The following is a 19,541-nucleotide window of genomic DNA, read 5'->3' as shown; positions in this document are numbered from 1 at the left end:
TTCCTCATTTGTAAAATAGGGCTAATAATAGCACCAATGAGCATTGTTGTGATGATTAGTTGATTCAATACAGTATCTGTAAGGTGCTTTGCCAATTTTAAAGTGCTGTATAAAAACTAGTCATTACATGTCTTAAAGTATTATATCCATACATATTATAATGTAATAAATTATTGTTGTATATCAATACATTTATTATGTGTTATATATCCAAGTATCCATTATTATACTCACATATATCTTAAAAGAGATAATTCAGATGAGAAATGAGCAGATGTATGAGTAGATTGAATAAAACAGTATTCTAATACTATCTCTATAACTAGCTTATTTTTTGACCTTGAAAAATCACTTCATCTCATTGGGCTTCACTCTCCTCAATTAAAAAACAAAAGGTTAAATCTGAGGTACATAAACTGTTTTTAGAAATTTTTTCATAACTGTATTTTATAATAGTTATTTTCATTTGTAACCCTATGCTATTTTATTTTATGCACTTGAAAACATTACAGATTGAATAGAAAAAGGAGACCAGAAACTGAAATTATCTATTAGCATGGATAAAGAATTTATTCCAGAATTAAAAAGATTTTGGGTCAAATCCTATCCTTTACTCATAGAGTTTATATGTCAATAGACAAGTCATGTTCAGTGACCCAGGTAAAACTCTAAGACTTCATGATACAGAGTTTTGAGGGAGTGTCTTTATTAAGGGCTCCCTATGCAGATGAAAATTTGGGTCTGTGCTCTAAATGGACTAAATAAATCTAAATTTATAGGGAACCATTCCCAGAATTTCAATAAGACATAGAATGTATCACAGTAAAAATACTTTAAATACTTTAAAGTATCCTTCTTTTAGAGTTGGACAAATCTAATAGAAAAGATCAAAGATTATCTGGCAAATAATTGACCAAGAAAGACTTCACATACTAAGCAGTACTTCAGTTGTGCTTTGAAAGAAATTAGGGAATTTAAGAGGCAGAAGTGAGGCAAGACTACATTATAAGAATACAGGATAGACTGTGCAAAAGAGATGGGAGTATTTTGTGTAGGAAACAACAGCTATAAGTTTGCTTGGACTAAAGAATATATATTCAGCATAAGGGAAATGATACGTAATAAAATTGGAAAGGGAAGATGAAATTAGGCTATGAATGAATTTACACTTGTTTCCAATTTCTTTGTGCCCTAATAACTGCTACATTTCTATAAAAGTCTCATGTTGTGCTGAAAGAGATGTATATTCTTTAGTAGTTCCATTCAGAAGATTCCCCAAAAGTTCTAAATTCCCCAATAAGTTTTTCAATTCTATTTTTATTATCCCTTATTTGTAAGTAAATGCTGACAGCTCAACTTTCATAAATTTTCTTTGTGATTTGTGGATGGAAGAAAGGCTGTGCTTGTAAAATTTAGCTAATCTCTAGAACGGATTGAGGTACTCAAATGGGATTTGAATTAGAATAAACTTAGAACATGGGATACTATACAGTTACAATGGACAAAATAGGAATGGTAGGGAATACTGTTCTTGTATCTTCAGATTGAAATGAATCTTATAAAACCATCTGTATATTTCCTTATCTCCAATTTGGTGTAGCCAAAAAAATAATGAAAGTGGTAAGAAATGGGGAGATTGTTTAGTCCAACTTCTATATTTGATAGAGCAGGAAAAGGATTGTTAGAGAGGTGAAGTCTATTACTCAATGTTCCACAACTAATCAGTAGCAGGGCTGGGACAAGAACCCAGGTCTTTTGAATCCCAGCATGCTTGACCCTTTATACTTTTGGTGAAATAGTTCTCTCATTCTTAAATTTCTCCAGAGTGCTTCCAAATTTACCCACACTTTGTTCTTCATTTTTTTGGGTCCATATCTGTCAATTCATTGCTATCCAGGAAATTCCCTTTTATTGTTGCATAGCAACAACTTAGCTCTTAATTATATCATTAGAGAGGTTCCTGGGACACTGAAGTTAAGAGATTTGCTCATGATCACACAACCAATATATTTCAGATACAGGGCTTGAATTCAGGGCTTTCTAATTACAAGTCTAACTTTTATTTGCCACTATTGATGTTGCTCTCCATACCTATTAATATCCTATTTTTTATGTATTTCTTATATTACAATAGAATTTTTGGTATGTCTTCAAATTATTATAATTTTTACATCAATAAGAAAGGGAAAAAACATGCTGTCTTTATCCCCACCCCCCAGAATTTCAGTTTGTATATTATTTAGGTTTATGTATTATTGTATTTTTTTCTATTTCCCTGCTGGTCCTACCATAGTGCAAGGAGACTAGAAAAAGAATGGTGAGAGAAGGCAAAACTCAAGCTTATCAGTTTTGAAGTGTTTCATATCATTGGTAAAGGAGAAAAGTAATGAACAAAATTGGTTAAGATGTAATATTCAAATTCTCTGTGAAATTTCATCTGCATTCACACTTCATCACTACTTTCTCTGGAGATGAAGAATGAAGGCTCCCTCATTCCCCCTCACTTCCCCCCATTCCACTCCATTGAAAAAGCTTTTTTGTGACTCTTACGTGAAATATTTTAGCTCATTGTACTTCTCCTTTTCCCCAGTATATTCCCTTTTCATCCATTGACTACATACCTTTAAATTCACCTCCCTCCCATATATAGCATGTGTGTGTGTGTGTGTGTGTGTGTGTGTGTGTGTGTGTGTGCATGCACACGCGCGTGTGTTCTAACTGTTCTAATAAATGGGAAGCTTCACATGAATATTATCAGTATCATCTTCCCATGCAGGAATACATGCAGTTAATCATCATTAAATCCCTCATAATTCACCCATTGTCGTTTACTCTCTCTATGCTTCACCTGAGTCCTCTACTTGGAGACCAAACTCTCTTTTCAGCTCTGGCCATTTCAATATGAATATTTGAAATTTCCCTATTTCAATTGAAAGTCCATCTTTTCCCCTGAAAGAGGATGTTGAGTTTTGCTGAGTAGTTGATTCTCGGTTGCATTCCAAGCTCTTTTGCCTTCTGGAATATCATATTCCAAGCCCTATGAGACCTTAATGTGGATGCTGCTAAGTCCTGTGTAATCTTGACTGTAGAGCCATGATATTTGAATTGTTTTGTTCTGGCTGCTTGTAATATTTTCTCTTTGACTTGGGAGTTCTGGAATTTTGCTGTAATATTCCTGGGGTTTTTTTTTTTTGGATCTCTTTCCAGAGGAGATAGTTGGATTCTCTCAATTTCTATTTTGCCCTCTGCTTCTAGGATATCAGGGCAATTTTCCTGTAGAAATTTTTTTTAAAAATGAAGTCAAAGCTCTTCTCCTGATCATGACTTCCAGGTAACCCAATAATTTATAAATTGTCTCTTCTGAATTTGTTTTCCAAGTGAGTTGTTTTTTAATGAGATATTTCATGTTTTCTTCTAGGTTTTCATTCTTTTGATATTGTTTTATTGTTTCTTGATTCCTTGCAAAGTCATGAGCTTCCTTTAGCTCCATTCTACATTTGAAGGATTTGCTTACTTCAGAGAGCTTTCTTATCTGCTCTTCCACCTGACCAATTCTGCTTTTTAAGGTATTCTTCTCATTAACTTTTTCCATTTGACCTAAACTGTTTTTTAACATGTTGTTTTCTTCAGCATTTTTTGGATCTCCTTGACTAAACTGCTCATGTTTTTCCTGCATCTCTCTCATTTCTCTTCCCAATTTTTCCTCTATCTCCCTTACATGATTTTCAAATCTTTTTTTGAGTTCTATCATAGCCTCACTCCAACTCCTATTTTCTTTTTTTAAAAAAATATTTGTTTTCCAATTATATGCAGTAGTAGTTCCTACCTATCAATTTTTGTAGGATTTTTGAATTTCACACTTCCCCCTTCTCTTCTCCCGCAGAAGGCAGTCTGACAATCTTTACATTATTTCCATGCTATACATTGATCAAAATTGAATGTATCGAGAGAGAAATCATATCCTTGGGGAGAAGATAAAATGTTAGAGATAGTAAAATTATGTAGTACATAAGACACTTTTTAAAAAAATCTAAGATAATAGACTCTGGTCTTTGTTTAAACTCCACAGTTCTTTCTTTGGATACAGATAGTATTCTCTGTTGCAGGTACTCTAAAATTGTCCCATTGATGAAATGACCAAGTCCATTAAGGTTGACCATCACCCCCATGTTTCTGCTAGTGTGTACAACACTCTTCTTGTTCTGCTCCTCTCACCCAACATCAATTCATGCAAGTCTTTCAAGGCTTCTCTGAAATCCCATCCCTCCTGGCTTCCAATAGAATAACAGTGTTCCATAACATCCATATACCATAATTTGTTCAGCCATTCCCCAATTGATGGACATTTACTCAATTTCTAATTCTTTGCTACCACAAACAGGGCCACTATGAATATTTTCGTACAAGTGATGTTTTTACCCTTTTTCATGATCTCTTCAGGGTACAGACCCAGTAGTGTTACTGCTGGATCAAAGGGTATGCACATTTTTTTGGTTTATTTATTTTATATAATTAAAATAAACTTGTGAGAGTAAACAAACCCCTCCCCCCCAAAAAAAGATGAGAAACCTCAAGAAGGTTGAGAGAAAAAAAGTGTCCTCCAGTTTGTGTTCAGATTCCAATGGCTCTGTTTCTAGGATGAATTACCTTCTTTATCATGAGTCCATCAAAGAAGTTCCTTGACTATTTCCCCCACAGTTGCTATTACTAGCTGTATTTACCCGACTCTATTCCTTCCCACTCTCATTTATTCTATTCTTTCTCCTTTCACCCTGTCCCTGTTAAAAAGTGTGTTCATCTGAGTAACCTCTTCCATGATCTTCCCTCTCTTCTATCACCTACTCCTCCCCTTCCCTCCCCCCATTCCCCTTATCCCATCCCTTTCTTCTCATTTTTCTCTAGGATAAGATAGATTTCTATACTCTATTAAGTGTGTATGTTATTTCCTCTCTGAGACATTTCTGATGAGAATGAAGGCTCACTCATTTCCCCTATCTTCCCCTCTTCCACTCCATTGAAAAAGCTTTTTCTTGACTCTTAAGTGAAATATCTTAGCCTTTTCATCCTCTTCTTTCTCTTCCTCTCAGTACTTTCCTTTATCACCCATTGACTCAGTCTTTTTACTATATTATACCATTAGATTCAGCTCCTTCCTGTGCCTTGTCTATATATGCTTCTTCTTCTTCTAACTCCTCTTATAAATGAGAATGTTCATATGAGCTATCATTTTGCAATACAAACAGTTCAACATAATTAAGTTCCTCATAGTTAGTCCTTCTCATCCGTCCTCTCTATGGTTCACCTGAGTCCTGTACTTGGAGATCAAACTTTCTGTTTAGGTCTGGTTGTTTCAATAGGAAAATTTAAAATTTAAATGTCCCCTGTTTCAAAGAGGATGTTCAATTTTGCTGGGTAGTTGATTCTTGGTTGTGAAACAAGATCTCTTGCTTTTCAGAATATCATATTCCAATCCCTACGAGCCCTTAATATAGATGCTGCCAGATCGAATTGCATGTTTCTTACAGCTTTTAGTATTTTCTCTTTGATTTTGGAGTTTTGGAATTTGACTATAATATTCCTGGGAGTTATTCTTTTGGTATCTTTTCCAGGAAATGATCTGTGAATTCCCTCAAGTTCTATTTTACCTTTTGCTTCTAGGATCTCAGGATAATTTTGCTGTATTATTTCTTGAAAAATGAAGTCTAGACTCTTTTCCTAGTTGTGTCTTTCAGGTAGCCCAGCCCAATAATTTTTAAATTATCTCTTCTGGATCTGTTTTTGAGGTTGGTTGTTTTTTCCAATGAAATATTTCACATTTGCTTCTAATTTTTGTTTTTTTTTGGAATAGTTTTATTTCTTTCTCATTTCTCAGAAAGTCATCAACTTCCTTTAGTTCTATTATGCTTTTGAAGGAGTTATTTTCTTCAGAGGGAGCTTTTTTTATTTCCTTTTCCAGCTGGCCAATTCTGCTTTTTAAGGCATTCTTCTCCTCATTTGCTTTTTGTGTTGCTTTTTCCATTTGGTCTAGACTGGTTTTTAGCATATTATTTTCTTCAGTATTTTTTTGTATTTCTTTCACCAAGCTGTTGATTTGGTTTTCAATATTTATCTGCATCACTCTCATTTCTCCTCCCAATATTTCCTCTACCTCCCTTAATTGCTTTTCAAAGTCTTTTTTTGAGCTCATCCATAGCCTGAGCCCATTTTCTCTTTCTCTCAGAGTTTTGGGTATAGAAGCTTCAATTTCATCATCTTCTGAATCTTCCATGGGAACAAAATAATTTTCTAAGGTCAGATCATTCTTTTTCTTTTGTTTGTTCATTTCCTCAGCCTATGACTGATTTACCACCCTTCCAAGGCTTTGGGGGCTTTTTGGGACAACCCAGAGGGACTTTTAATTTCTCCAAGGTCTTATGAGAGGCTATGACTGCTTTCTTGCCTGTAATTTGGTATGTGGAGGACCATAGGTCCTATCCTCTGCCCTGGAGCTGTGAGGAGGGTCCCTGCTCAGCCATGGTGGTATGGGAGCCCAAACAGCCAACTGAATTTGGGTATGTGCACACAGCTAACTCCTGCCCCAGGGAGAGCAGAGAGACCTCTGCAGTTTCCTCTGACCCCTTATCATCTGTGGACTGCACACTAGAAATACAAGTTGGCTTCCCTGATTCCTGTTGTAGGTTTTCACTGCAGGGCTGCTCTGAGGCCAGCGCCTGCTCCACACTAACTCTGGTATGGCAGAGTTCTTTCACCATCCCTTCAAGTTGTTCCTGGTGATCCCTGGACCAGGAGGTCTGGAAATCATCCCTTCTGCCATGGACCTGGCTGTGCTGTGGCTGTGGTTGTGCTCTCAGCGACTTTTTCCAATCCCTAGTCCCAGTGACATAGATCTTTCCTGTGGAATTTCAAGTTGTTTTGGACTGGGAAATTGTATCATTCAGTCTTTCTGTTCCTTCAAATTTTGTTTAGAATCATAATTTGACAGCTTTTGGAGTTTTTTTGGGAACTAGTTTATGGGAATTCTGTTGTTAAAATTGTTTCCCAGTTTATTACATTTTTTTATCTTGATTACAGTGGTTTTGTTTGTGCAGAAGCTTTTTAATTTAATGTAATCAAAATTATCTAATTTGTTTTTAATGATGTACTCATCTCTTGGCCATAAATTGCTTCCTTTCCATAGATCTAACAGGTAAACTATTCCTTGATCTCCTAGTTTTCTTATAGTAATATCTTTTATGCCTAAATTCTGTATATTTTGATCTTATCTTGGTATAGGGTGTAAGACATTGGCCTAATCCAAGTTTCTGCCATACTAATTTCCAATTATTTTCCCAGAAGTTGGGCTCTCTGGAGTCCAACAGTAGATTACTGTATAGTAGATTACTATAATCACTTCTTGCTATCTCTTTTGCATCTAATTGATTTCACTGATCCACCACTCTGTTTCTTAGCCAATACCAAACATTTTGATGACTGATGCTTTATAATATAATTTTAGATCTGGTAGGGCTAAGCCACCTTCTTTTGTGCTCCCCCCCCCCATTAAATCCCTGGATTTTATTGACTTTTTGTTTCTCCATATGAACTTACCAGCTCCTATTTTTCTTGGAGGCTTTGCATACAGAAACTTGGACTTTGTTATCTTCTGACTGTGTGTTTTGATCTTCCATGGGACCACAATATTTGTCTACTGTCAAGTTCCTTTTTATCTGTTTACTCATTTCCCTAGCCTGTGCCTGGTTTTGGGTTGCTTCCTGAGCTTTTGAGTATTTTTGGGATGCCCCTCAGTTCCTTCAAGGTCTTATGAGAGGCTGTGACTGCTCTCCTCATCTATGCTCTGGTCTGTGGACAACCACAAGCAAACCCCCTGCCCTGGATCTATGAGAAGGGTTCCTGCTCCACTACAGTAGTATGGGGACACAGACTGTGACCAGGGTCTGAATATGGACAAAGCATCAAAGTCCATAGGGGCAGAGGAGAGACCTTGACTGTCTCCCCCCCTCCCACTACCTTACTTTCTATGGGCTGAGCGCTCTGGAAACTGGGCAGCAATCTGCTGGGTGGCTCTGTGGGCCTGCTTCCATTTCCTGGGATTTGGGCTGCACTGATGGCCACAGCTGTGCTAAGGGCCACACTGGCTCCCCATTTACTCTGGCAGAGATTTCCCTACTGATCTTCCAAGTTGTTCTTGGTGTTCCCAGGTTTGCAAATCAGGAAGCTTCTTCTGATGCAATGAGCTGGCACTCCCATGGACCAAGGTACCCTGCAGGCTGATCCAGGAAGACTGGAGCTCCTTCGTTCCCACCCAGTGATCCTGGCTGTGCTGGCACTCCCTCCAACATTGTGGAGCCTTTCCATGATCTTTCACATTACCCTGGGCTGGAGAATTGCCTCATTGAATCTTTCTGTGGGTTCTGTCTCTCGAAAATTTAATCGGAGTCATAATTTTAAGGTTTTTGAAATATTTTGGAGAGAGCTCCTGGGAAAGCCTGTCCTCATGCCACCATTTTGGCTCTGTCCACCCCACCCCAACCTTGCATTTAATATTTCTGATTTTTTCTTTTCTTTTTTGAGGAGAGGTTTTTATTGATGACTTTTTGTTTTTTTAAATAAAAGGGTCATTTCCAGACAGAATACCTCTATTTCCCTACCCACTCAATGAAACTTTTTTCTATAATAAAGCAAAACAGTAACTCAAAACCAATTGGTCTGACAGCATTTGCAATCTTCTCCACCCCCTCTCTTATCTTTTCCTGTTTTTCCAAAGAAAGGAAAGTCTATTTCCTCATTTCTTTTCTGGAACTAAGATTGGTCATTATAATCATAAACCATTTGGTTTCAGTTTATTATTCATTTCACTTAAAGTATAGTAGTTATTCATCGTGTCTTTCTGATTCTGCTTGATCCTTCTGCATCCATTTATGAAATTTTTCATTTTTAAAAATTTCTCATATTCATCATTTCTTTTATCACAGTAATAATTCCATTATATTCATATCTTCAATGTTTAACAATTGTCTGGAATATCAAAGGTGCTTAATAAGTGCTAACTACACTATTGTCTGTTTGTTATACCCTTTCTTGGTGGAATTTCACAGAACAAGAGAGTATTGGAACTTAATGGGATGTGAGATATTATTTCATTTAGCCCTATCATTTTACAAATTTGGAAGGGAGGCCTAGAAAGATGAAATGATTTGCCTGTCTAGAGTCCTGAAGTTAGTGGCCAATGTAAGATTCCAGTAGAATTCTCTTTCTACTATACTATACTATACTATACTATACTATACTATACTATACTATACTATACTATACTATACTATACTTACCTCTATTTACCTCGGATGGGTGTTTATTGGCATTTTGCAATTTAAAAAAAATGAGCATAATCAGCACTCATAAACATTAACTTCTTAACATGTCTTTGGTTATGTAATCATTGAATATTTTGAAAAAAAAAGAGTGAATTTAACTGGAGCACTAGAGTGAGGGGATCCATCATTTAGACCATTGGCAGAAAGTCCCCTTTGGGAACAGAGCAAAGTTGGTCCCTATAGACCTTCATGCTATTAATTGATTAATTAAGTCATTAACACCTCATAGAATATTGACTATTGACTCCATATGGCACTGAAGAGGCTGTCAGATTCCTTTGGAAATTTTCTTTTATAAGAATGCACAGAAATAGAAAATAATTAAGCTTTAATCTGCCCCACAGTGATCTTTTATTGATCAAGCAAGAGTTTCCAGAGTAAGAGGGCTTCAGGCACTGGCTTCATTTACCCTGTAATGGCATGCTACAATAGGATTCATGTCTCTGCTATAAAGCCTTTAAGTTAAAAGAAGAGCAAACAAACCAACAGCCTTTTTTCATGTCTTCTATTGCCCTTGTCAGGCATCTATTGTCACAGCAAAGGAGATTGAAGCTTGGGCTGCAAGGATCCCAAGAGGCAAACAGAAAGGTGATGACAAGGAAAGTGTGTCTATTGATGCTTTCTGAGTTCCCAACCTCATTAAGTGGGACTTTAATGAGCTTTGTTTTTATTAATGCTCCCCTATTAGAAATAATAAATTATGATTGAGTGGTTCAGGGTGTCCCCCAAAGGGACTAAAGTGAAGGACTTGAGGGAGAAGGCTTAAGATTTATATCAGAAAATGAAGTAATAGACATAAAATTTAACCCATTTCAGAGAAATGCTTCAGTCAAAGAAGTGCATCTGCAGGCCAGCCTCAGTAAGGGATAGCTAAAAACAGGATTAAAAAGGCAGCTTAAGTCTGGCACAGCAAGATACCTTCATGTCAGATCCTTTTCCTTGCCTTGTGCTTCTGGTCTCCTGTATATTGGTTCCTATTCCACCATTTGGAGATTTTTTTACCTGCTGCTTGGTTCTTTGACTTTATGCTCTTCCTTAGTTCTTCTAGTTGTGAGGACTTTGTATCTCCTTCCTTCTTAGGCGCCTTTGTATCTGTGTCCTCTTGGCTTCCGATTGCTTGGTGGGGATGTATTGGAACCAGCTCAAATGGCCAGTAGATCTGATAGTTAAATTTTTAGTGAGACCCTTTACACTTTGGAAATCAGCAAAGGATACAAATATGTGCTTGAGTTATTATTTTGTTGATCATCTAGACTTAAGAAAGTGATGGACAAAACTTATAGAAGATTAAACTTAAAATACCTACCATGTAATTCCCTCCCTAACCTCATACAGTTGTTAAACATTTACTTGAACCAGCCCTGCTGACCTGAGCTTGAGTCTATTCTGGATCCAGTAACCCTATTTTATAAGTAATCTGTTTCTCTAGAGGCATCATGATACAGTAGAAATAGCCCTCAGTTTGAATTCAGAAAACTAGGATTCTAGTATTAGTCTGACTAGTTATAATGTAGCATAAGTTGCTTAATCTTTTAAGGACTTTAGTTTCCTCTTCAGTAAAGTGAAGGGGCTGAATTAAGGCAGGGATACTTAACCTCTTTTATGTCCTGGTCCCCTTCGGTAGTTTGATGAAGCCTTCTTAGACAGTATAGACATATATATGATATCTATATTAAACATACATTAATTATATAAAATAATACATGAATAATAACTAAATATATAATATATAGGACTTATAAGAAAATTTATTGAAACAGTTATCAAAATATTTTAAGAATCAAATTAATAAACTCCAGATTAAGAACTCTTGAATTACATCTTTGCCAATGTTCTTTCTTGCTCAAAATCTGATTACTATAACTAACTGGACCCTTATTTGATTCCCTTGACCTTTTGCTTTCCATGTTCTGCTGTAATGGTCTGATGACTAACTGAAAGAATTTCCATTCTTACTCCATAGTTGTTAAATTGGTCAAATGGATAGAGTACCAGTTCTGAAATCAGAAAGACCTCTGTTTGAATCCAGACTCAAATACTTATTAGCTAACTTTGGCAAGTCACTTAATCTCTGTTTGCCTGTTTCCTCATCTGCAAAATGGGGATCATAATATCTCCCAGAGTTCTTGGGAGGATCAAGTGACATAATATTTGTAATTTAGCATAGTGCCTGGAACTTAGAAAGTGCTATTTAAATGTTATCAATCATCATTATTGCCATCATCATCATCATCATCATCATCATCATTTTATATTTGTTAAATGCCTTAAAAGTCTCAAAGTAGAGAACAACATTAGGAGGCTGAGAGTGATAAGTACAAGTGGAAAATTGGTACAAAAAGTTGAATATCCCTAGTAATTTGTAGGTCATTCTAGGTACAGAGGAGTGAGACTGGCTCCATGGTGTTTTAAGCCCTTAGAATGTGAATCTTTCTACATAATATGATCACAGATATGGAACTGGAAGGAACCTTAGAGGCCATATAGTCCACCTCTATCATTTTATAGATGACCAACTGAGATTTGTGGAGATTAGGTGACTTTCTATAAAGATCAACAGGTAGTAAACATCAGAGGTGATAGATGAATCCAAGACCTTTGACTCCAGAATTAGTGCTGTTACCATTCTCAGTAACCTTTCCATCAAGCTGTTTTAGCATCTGGGAACAGTGATGAACCAGCCCTGGCAGGGATTGGAATGACACAGTATGGGTCCTAGACATTTTTACCCAGGAAAAGAGAATACACTGGCACTGAGTGATACACGACAGAGCAGTAAAATGTTTGTGAATTAGTCTATGACACAGCAGCCATTTCCATACCACATTTTGGATGAATTATACCCATAAAAACTTAACATTTTCTTATTTTATGCCCATAAAATTGCAGCAGTCACATTCCAGATGAGTTGATAGTTTGACCTTTCTGGAATATTTCCATTTTTCTGTTACAACTCACCCATTATTATAGGTCTAAAAAAGGGAAAAAACTATCTTCCATATTGTGGATCCTTCAAAATTGTCTTAAAAAATATAGGTATCCTACATGATTTTAGCTAAATTTCCCTCAAATATGACCTTTCCTTAGTGAAGAAATTGTGGATGGGGGATTGAAGTAAGTGGAACTGAATATGGTGAGATGGTGGGGTATGACTGATACCTTAAAGAACAGAGGACATGCAATGATGGTGGCTTCCTTCCTTTTCCATTACAATCACAAAAACTTGCAAAAGAGTTGAACTATTGAACCTACAGAAAAATTCAGTAACCAAAGGATTTATGCAGCCCTCATTCATATTTGTTTATCCTTTCTGCTTTCAGTGATTCACAAATCATTGATCTACTCTTTTGCTTCTATAAGGAATTAAGGAGGAGGTGACTGTCAAGGAAATAATCTTGTCTTCCATCTCCCAAATCATTCTTACCTATGACCTTTCTTGTCAAATCCAATAGATTTTATTTATAGTCATTTTCTGAGACTTTTCTTTTTATTTACCCTTGTTGATTGCCCTCTTTTTCCTTACTCTCTTTTCTCTTCATTTCCCTCATATTACACTATTGAGTGTCTACTCTGACTCTGTGTTGATGATCTAAAATCTGCATTTCCAGAATACTTCTCACAAAATCTCTAGCATCATAACTTCCAGTTGCTTATTGAACCCAAACTTTGTTATTCCATAATTTCCTCAAATTCAATAAAACTAGACCTTAATTCATCATCTCTTTATGTAAAACAACTTCTTTCCCAATTTTCTTGACTCTTTCAATATCACTATTTCCCCAATCACCTGTGAAACTTACAGTTATCCTAAACTCCCTCTTCTCTTTTATCACTTATATCTAATCATACAGCAAGCTCAATTGATTATTCTTTCCAAAACTGTCTTTTATTCACATCTTCCTCTTTACTCATATAATCATTTCCTAAGTTAGGATCTTCATCAAACTGTATTATCCCAGTAATTTTTTTCTAATCTATCAACATTGATACTAATTGTCCTCAAACAGTTCTTTCATCAGTTATGTTACTCCTTTGTTCTAGGCATCTACAGCAGTGGTCAGAGCATCAGTTCTGGAGTCAGGAAGACCTGAATTCAAATCTAATCTTAGACACTCAAAGTGGCAAGTCACTTAAGCATTGCTTGCTTCAGCTTCCTTATCTGTAAAATAAGGATAATTATAGCACACCTATTTACCATGATTGTTGTAAGGCTCAAAAGAGTTAATAATTTGAAAGTGACTGGTACTTAGTGCTATATAAATGTTAGCTATTTTCATTATTGTTAAATTAATTATTAAATTAATATTATTATTAAGTCTATGATGGCTCACTATTGTTTAACTTTCAAAATGAGGTTATTTATTGCTGCTCCTTGGGATTGGGGTTAAAGAGGAGTCTTAAAGATTTCCATAGAAGAGATAATGAAAGCAATATGCTTGTATTTAGCATATTTTATCTTACAAGAAGGTTCTTAACTTGAGATATATGAGGAAGTAGGATATAGATGAGAGCAAGGATAGACATGGATCTCCAGAGAAACAGAATATATACTTTCCATTTAGTCAGTTCATTTAGTCCAATGAGTTTGGACCTCAGTTGAGATCACTTTTAAGTCATAGTAGGAAGAGGTGAAAGGTTACTGATGACCAAGGCAGGGTCATTCTCCAGATACAGCATTTGTGTTTTGGCAGGAGCTTGCTATTCTTCCAAGTTTGGTATGAGGATAAAAGGGTTCTGTTCACACTATTGATCTGCTGCCCTGATTTGAACAATGGTTAGATGTTTTTAGGGATGGGCTAGTTCTCTAGTAGGTCTGTCTAATTGATTTCCCACATCTGATGTTATAGGAAGAGAAAGTCCAGTTGGTACTATAAATTAGAGAGTCTGAACTGGTATGGAAATTCCTTGTATGGAAGATTATTCAAGGGGTGTGTGTCTAGAGCAGAAACAAACTAGTCACAAGAAGGCCAGGGGGTTTTTCTTTACCTTCACAAAAATTATTTACATCACCTTCAATTTGAAGGAGTTCCCCCCAACCCTGAGAGATGTTCCTTATAATAAATAAAAAAAGAAAACAGTTCAGCAAAACTAACCAATGCATCAGTCATGTCTGCAATGTATGCTGCATTCCAGCTTCATAGTCCCTCTTCTTTGTGAAAAAGAGATGCATTTTCATCTTTTAAGTCCAAGTTTTTTCAAGGTATTTTTCAAACTACAAACAAGGTCACAATCCTTTTTTATTTTAAACTCATTTACCAGTATTTTCTAGCATGAGTCTTTTCTTGCCATTAAGTCAGTCTCAACAAAATGCTAATATCTGCAGAATCTAGATCTATTTATGTTTTCCTATATCTATAACTATTATTTATGTTTTTCACTCCTCCAGGAATGGTGTTTTATTCCTCCCCACCACCACCCCAGTTACCCTAATCCTACTCATTTAGAGATGTCATAGAGATTGATCTTAGTCTAAAGGCATCAAAATAAAAAAGAAATGGACCCAATATATTGACACAGAAAAACCACAAAATAACATCTTCTATGTTACATATTACCTATATTGAACTGAATTTTTATTTATTTTAATAAGCATTTCATAGTTACGTTTTAATCTGGTTTAGGCAGCAAGCAGGCGTTTAGTTCGTGACTAGCCCACAAATAGAAAATCAGATAATTTTGAACTTATTTAATACTTTGATTTTTCAGATAAGGAAACAGATTCAAAGAGGAAAACTGACTTGCCCAAGGACACAAAGATACAACAGGTACCATGGAGGTTTGGCAGAACTGGGATTAGAATCCAGACCTTCTGACTCCTAGTTCAGTGATGCTTCTACTATACTATACTATGTCCTTCAAGTCCCAGCTCAAATCCTCCATGGATCCTGCCATGATTTTTCCATCTCTTACTGATTTTTTCCTTCTCCAAACTACATTCTATATTCCTAAGGACTTTTGTATTTATCAAGTTATCATCTAGGTAAAAAATATCAATATTAACTCCCAGGTTTTAGGAATTTGGGATTTAATTGGTATAGTCTACATTTAGCTACATTGATTTTCAGAAAGTCATTGATCACACAATGGAAACATTTCTTTTTGGAAAAAAAACATTTTTACATTAACTTAAGCAGCAATAAGTATGAACATTTCAAAATGCAAAGAATAGAAAATGAGGTCTTAGAGGAGCTCAGCAATTCAAAATAAATCTCATCTAATTCTTGCAATAAAACTTTGAGTTGCATATTATTATCATCTTCATTTTAATAGATAGGTTGTGAAGAGGTAGGAAAAAAGGACTCAGAAAGTGACCAACATGATTATAATCCACCCATCTACCCATCCATGCATCCATGCATCTATCCATTCATCTATTCATTCACCCAACCATCCACCTGTCCATTTATCCATTGACTCATCCAAGTCATTTTTCAAGGATACAAAGATATTAGGTATAGAAGATTCATCTTAACTAGGTTTTCAGAATCTAAATCTACTATTTTTTCTATCAAACCACAACACTCCTTATTATATTTGTAATTAATATTATTGTTGATCCATTATTTATCTTTAGGGGTGTATAGTTCTGGGTACTTAGATTTTTCAGTCTTTTCAATGGGTCTCATAAAGCACCAGTGAAGTATTTTACATCAAGGCTTCTCAACTCAGCCTTTTTGAGGAGATCCACTCTCTAAATATTTCAGTTTTTAGAAATCAGAATATTATACAGACCACATGAAATATATCAAAACCAGAATGATAGAATTGTGGAGTTTGGATAGTTTCATGAAGAAATATGGAAGACCAAAGGATATTATATCTAGGTTATGGGAGAGAAAAGGGTTTATGAAATCAAATCTGAAAAAGAATTCCTCTTGTGAAAAGTTAGAGGATACTTTTCTTTCTTTAGTGTCTATGTGCTAACTCTTTCTAGAGTTAGAAGACCCTGGTTCTGATCTTGGCTCTGACACTTTACTATGCTTGAACATGGTTAAATCAGTTATTTTCTCTGAATCTCAGTTTCTTCATCTGTCAGTCAGGTCTAAGTTGGTCTAGAATAGAAAAGTCAAATTCAGGCCTGTACTCTAGACATGATTAAAATGTAATTGTGAACTATTTTACAAAATAAATTAAAAAAATACAACATAAATGATATTAATTTGTTGTTTTCTAAGTTAACACGCAGCCTGCAAGAATCCACTTTTTTGAATTTGAACTCACTGGTCTAGATTATCTTTTCCAATTCCAAATCTTATAAAATTAGCAATCAAGATAGGTCCTTTCTTTTATGTATATATATATATATATATATATATATATATATATATTTAATGGTATGTACATATACATGTACATTTTCTACCAAAATTTTGTGGAATCAGTGGATATAGGGCTGGACTTGGCTTTAGGAAGATCTAGTTTCAAATTCTGTCTTAGACATTTAGTGACTATGTGGTCCTGGGTACCATTTCATCTCTCTCATCCTTAGTTTCTTAATCTATAAAGTGTGTATTATAATAATATATACCTTATAGGTAGTTTTGAGGATCAAATAAGATAATATACAAAAATATTTTGCAAGCCTTGAAGTGCTATGAAGATATCTATTCTTTATTTTTACATTGTTCAACTTTAATTTTGAATCTCTAAGGAAATATCAACTTTGGGATGCCAGGACCTGGCATTATTTTAGTTTTTATGACAGATTAATTTTTATTGATAACTTTTTATTTTATATCATCTTTATTTCAAATATATTCTTTATTTTATATCATCTTTATTTCAAATGTATCCTTCCTCTCTTCCCTATCTAACAGTCATGCCTTGTAATAAAGGATATAAAAGGAAAATGAAAAAAAGATGGTTAAACAAAATTAACTAACATATATATATATGCATATATATTGAGTCCAATAGTATTTGCAATGTTTTATACTCAAAGTTCTTCATCTCTGCAAAAAAAGAGAGGGGAATATATTTCTTATTTCTTCTTCTGAACCAAGCATAGTCATTCTCATTACATAGCCTTTGGTTAATTTTTTTTGGATGTTAGTGATTGTTTTTTCTATTTACATTGTTATTTGCTATTTTGTTTATTCCCCTCCCCCCATTCAAATTACATTACTTTGCATCAGTTCATATGTCTTCCCATGTTACTCTGACTCATAATGGTATTTATTAGTACAGTAGATTCCTATGCCACAGTTTGTTTACCCCCCATTCCCCAATCAGTAGAGAGTCTGGAATTTCTAATGACATCAGTTTGTTGGACCTATATAATAACACTTTCTCATGTGAAACCCTGGACCACATTACTACTAAATATTTAAGATAGAATTTGAAACTCATATAGTAATACCATTTTTGATTTTCTCATTTTTGGTGACAGGTCTTTCTGAACTCAGCTAGGCTTTTTTTATCCTCACAATTACCCCAAGAGGTAGATATCACAGATCTCTTTTTTTATAGATGAGACTCAGAGACATTAAGTGTCTTGCTCATGATCACACAGCTTTTAAGTGACAGAGCTAGGATTAAAGCTCAGATCTTCTGACTCTTTGTCCCTTCAGTTCCATCTTTCTTCAGTGGTAACAAGAATATATGTAGCCCTTTGTGGTAGACAGGAATTAGGATCCATTCAACAGAGGAGGAAACTGAGGCACAGCAAGTCTGTTTCTGACCTGAAGTCATATGGCTCCTAAAGTAGCAGAACTGGACAAGAACCTGCATCCACTGTTATATGCTGCCTTTAACACTGCTCTTGTAGAAATATATCCTATATATATCTAACAAATCATTTCTACCATCCCACCTTCTGCTTCCACATCTTCCCCTCCAAAAACCATCAAACCCTAAAATAAAAAAAAACCCAAAACAAAACAACAAATGAACACACAAACAAGCAAGAAAATAAATTGAAGTTAAAAAATACAGAAATGAAATCTTAGAATTAGGGCAAGTTTATCTACGGATGTCTGAGAACCAGAAACTGATCAGTTAAGAGCTTGATGCAGTTCACCTGCTCTGTTGGGAAAGCTCCCTCCTTGGGTTCAGCAATGTTACTGGAGACTAGTTCATATTCATTTTTTACTCCCCAGCCATACCTTTCCTATAGGCCTTGTGGAGATGTGGATCTCCATGGAAACTGGTGAGGTGAAATCACTCAAGTGTTGACAAGCAGAGTTCTTCTCTGCATCTTAGAAAGTGGAGAGAAGTCTCACAGCTGCCCAGAAGAGGAATAAGCCTCTTCTGTATGTTAAACACCCTCTGCAATTCAAGCAAGGGATTTTTTTCTTTTTCATTTTTAAGACAGAATAGGAATGACATAGAAAAGTCATTAGTATTGGGACTAATAACAAGAAAGTCCACTAGGAATGTAAAGGCTTCTGAGATTCTGATTTTATTGGATCTTATTGATGTGATAGTTCTTCCTCCTGGAAATCCTAAAACAATGGGAAAGAGGTTGTTAAATCTGCTGAAAAATCAGTAGTTAAACTACTGACCTGCTGTCCAGTTCTGGCCCTTGGCTTACTGCATGCTTTGGCTGGGTCAGAGAGTATGCACAGTTGAGTAACTTCTGGGGCATTGTTCCAAACTCCTTTCCAGACTGACTGAACCAGTTTACTGTTTCTATTAGTCTCCCCTGTTCCCAGGTATAAATTCAACTTAAAGGATTCAGAACATTATATTAAGAGTCAAGATTATATGTGAATTTTGACTCTGTCAGTCCTATGGGCTGTGTAACTTTGGGCAAAGACCTTTATTTGCCTTTCTGGATCTCAGTTTCCTCATCTGTGAAATTAATAAATTGGACAAGATGAGCTCTAAATACTAAAGATGTTCTGATTCTTTTAGGGTGGGCATTCTTAGGCTTCAATCTGAGTGTGATACCTGGGTAAAAGGGTTTCATAGTTGCTGTGCTAAAAAACATCCCCTTTTGGTGATGGACTGAATTCAAGAAGTAGTGTCCTTTGATAATACATTATCTAGGATGGCCTTGGTAGGATCTTCCAGAAAATATACCACACTGTATCCCTAAAAGACATATAACCAAATTAGTTGTGGGTTCTCAGTCATTAAGAAGTACAAATGAAAAAATATACACCTTGTTTCCCACACTGTTTCATCACCTCTGGTCTAGACTCCTATTTGATTTCCCTTCCTTAAGTC

General features: G+C 35.5%; 1 protein-coding gene across 1 annotated transcript in view; it reads left to right on the top strand.

The window, feature by feature from the left end:
* The window catches only part of LOC141505596 (uncharacterized), a 127,853-nt gene extending 117,856 nt beyond the window's left edge, over positions 1 to 9,997 (top strand). The window contains exon 7 of the mRNA XM_074211546.1: positions 9,893 to 9,997. Within this exon, the coding sequence (XP_074067647.1) occupies positions 9,893 to 9,997 (105 nt within the window). The remainder of the gene's footprint in view (positions 1 to 9,892) is intronic.
* The last annotated feature ends 9,544 nt before the right edge of the window (positions 9,998 to 19,541 follow it).

This window comes from Macrotis lagotis, chromosome 1, assembly GCF_037893015.1.
Source record: "Macrotis lagotis isolate mMagLag1 chromosome 1, bilby.v1.9.chrom.fasta, whole genome shotgun sequence".
In the NCBI taxonomy this organism is placed as follows: Eukaryota; Metazoa; Chordata; class Mammalia; order Peramelemorphia; family Peramelidae; genus Macrotis; species Macrotis lagotis.
This window is presented reverse-complemented; position numbering and strand designations above follow the sequence as displayed.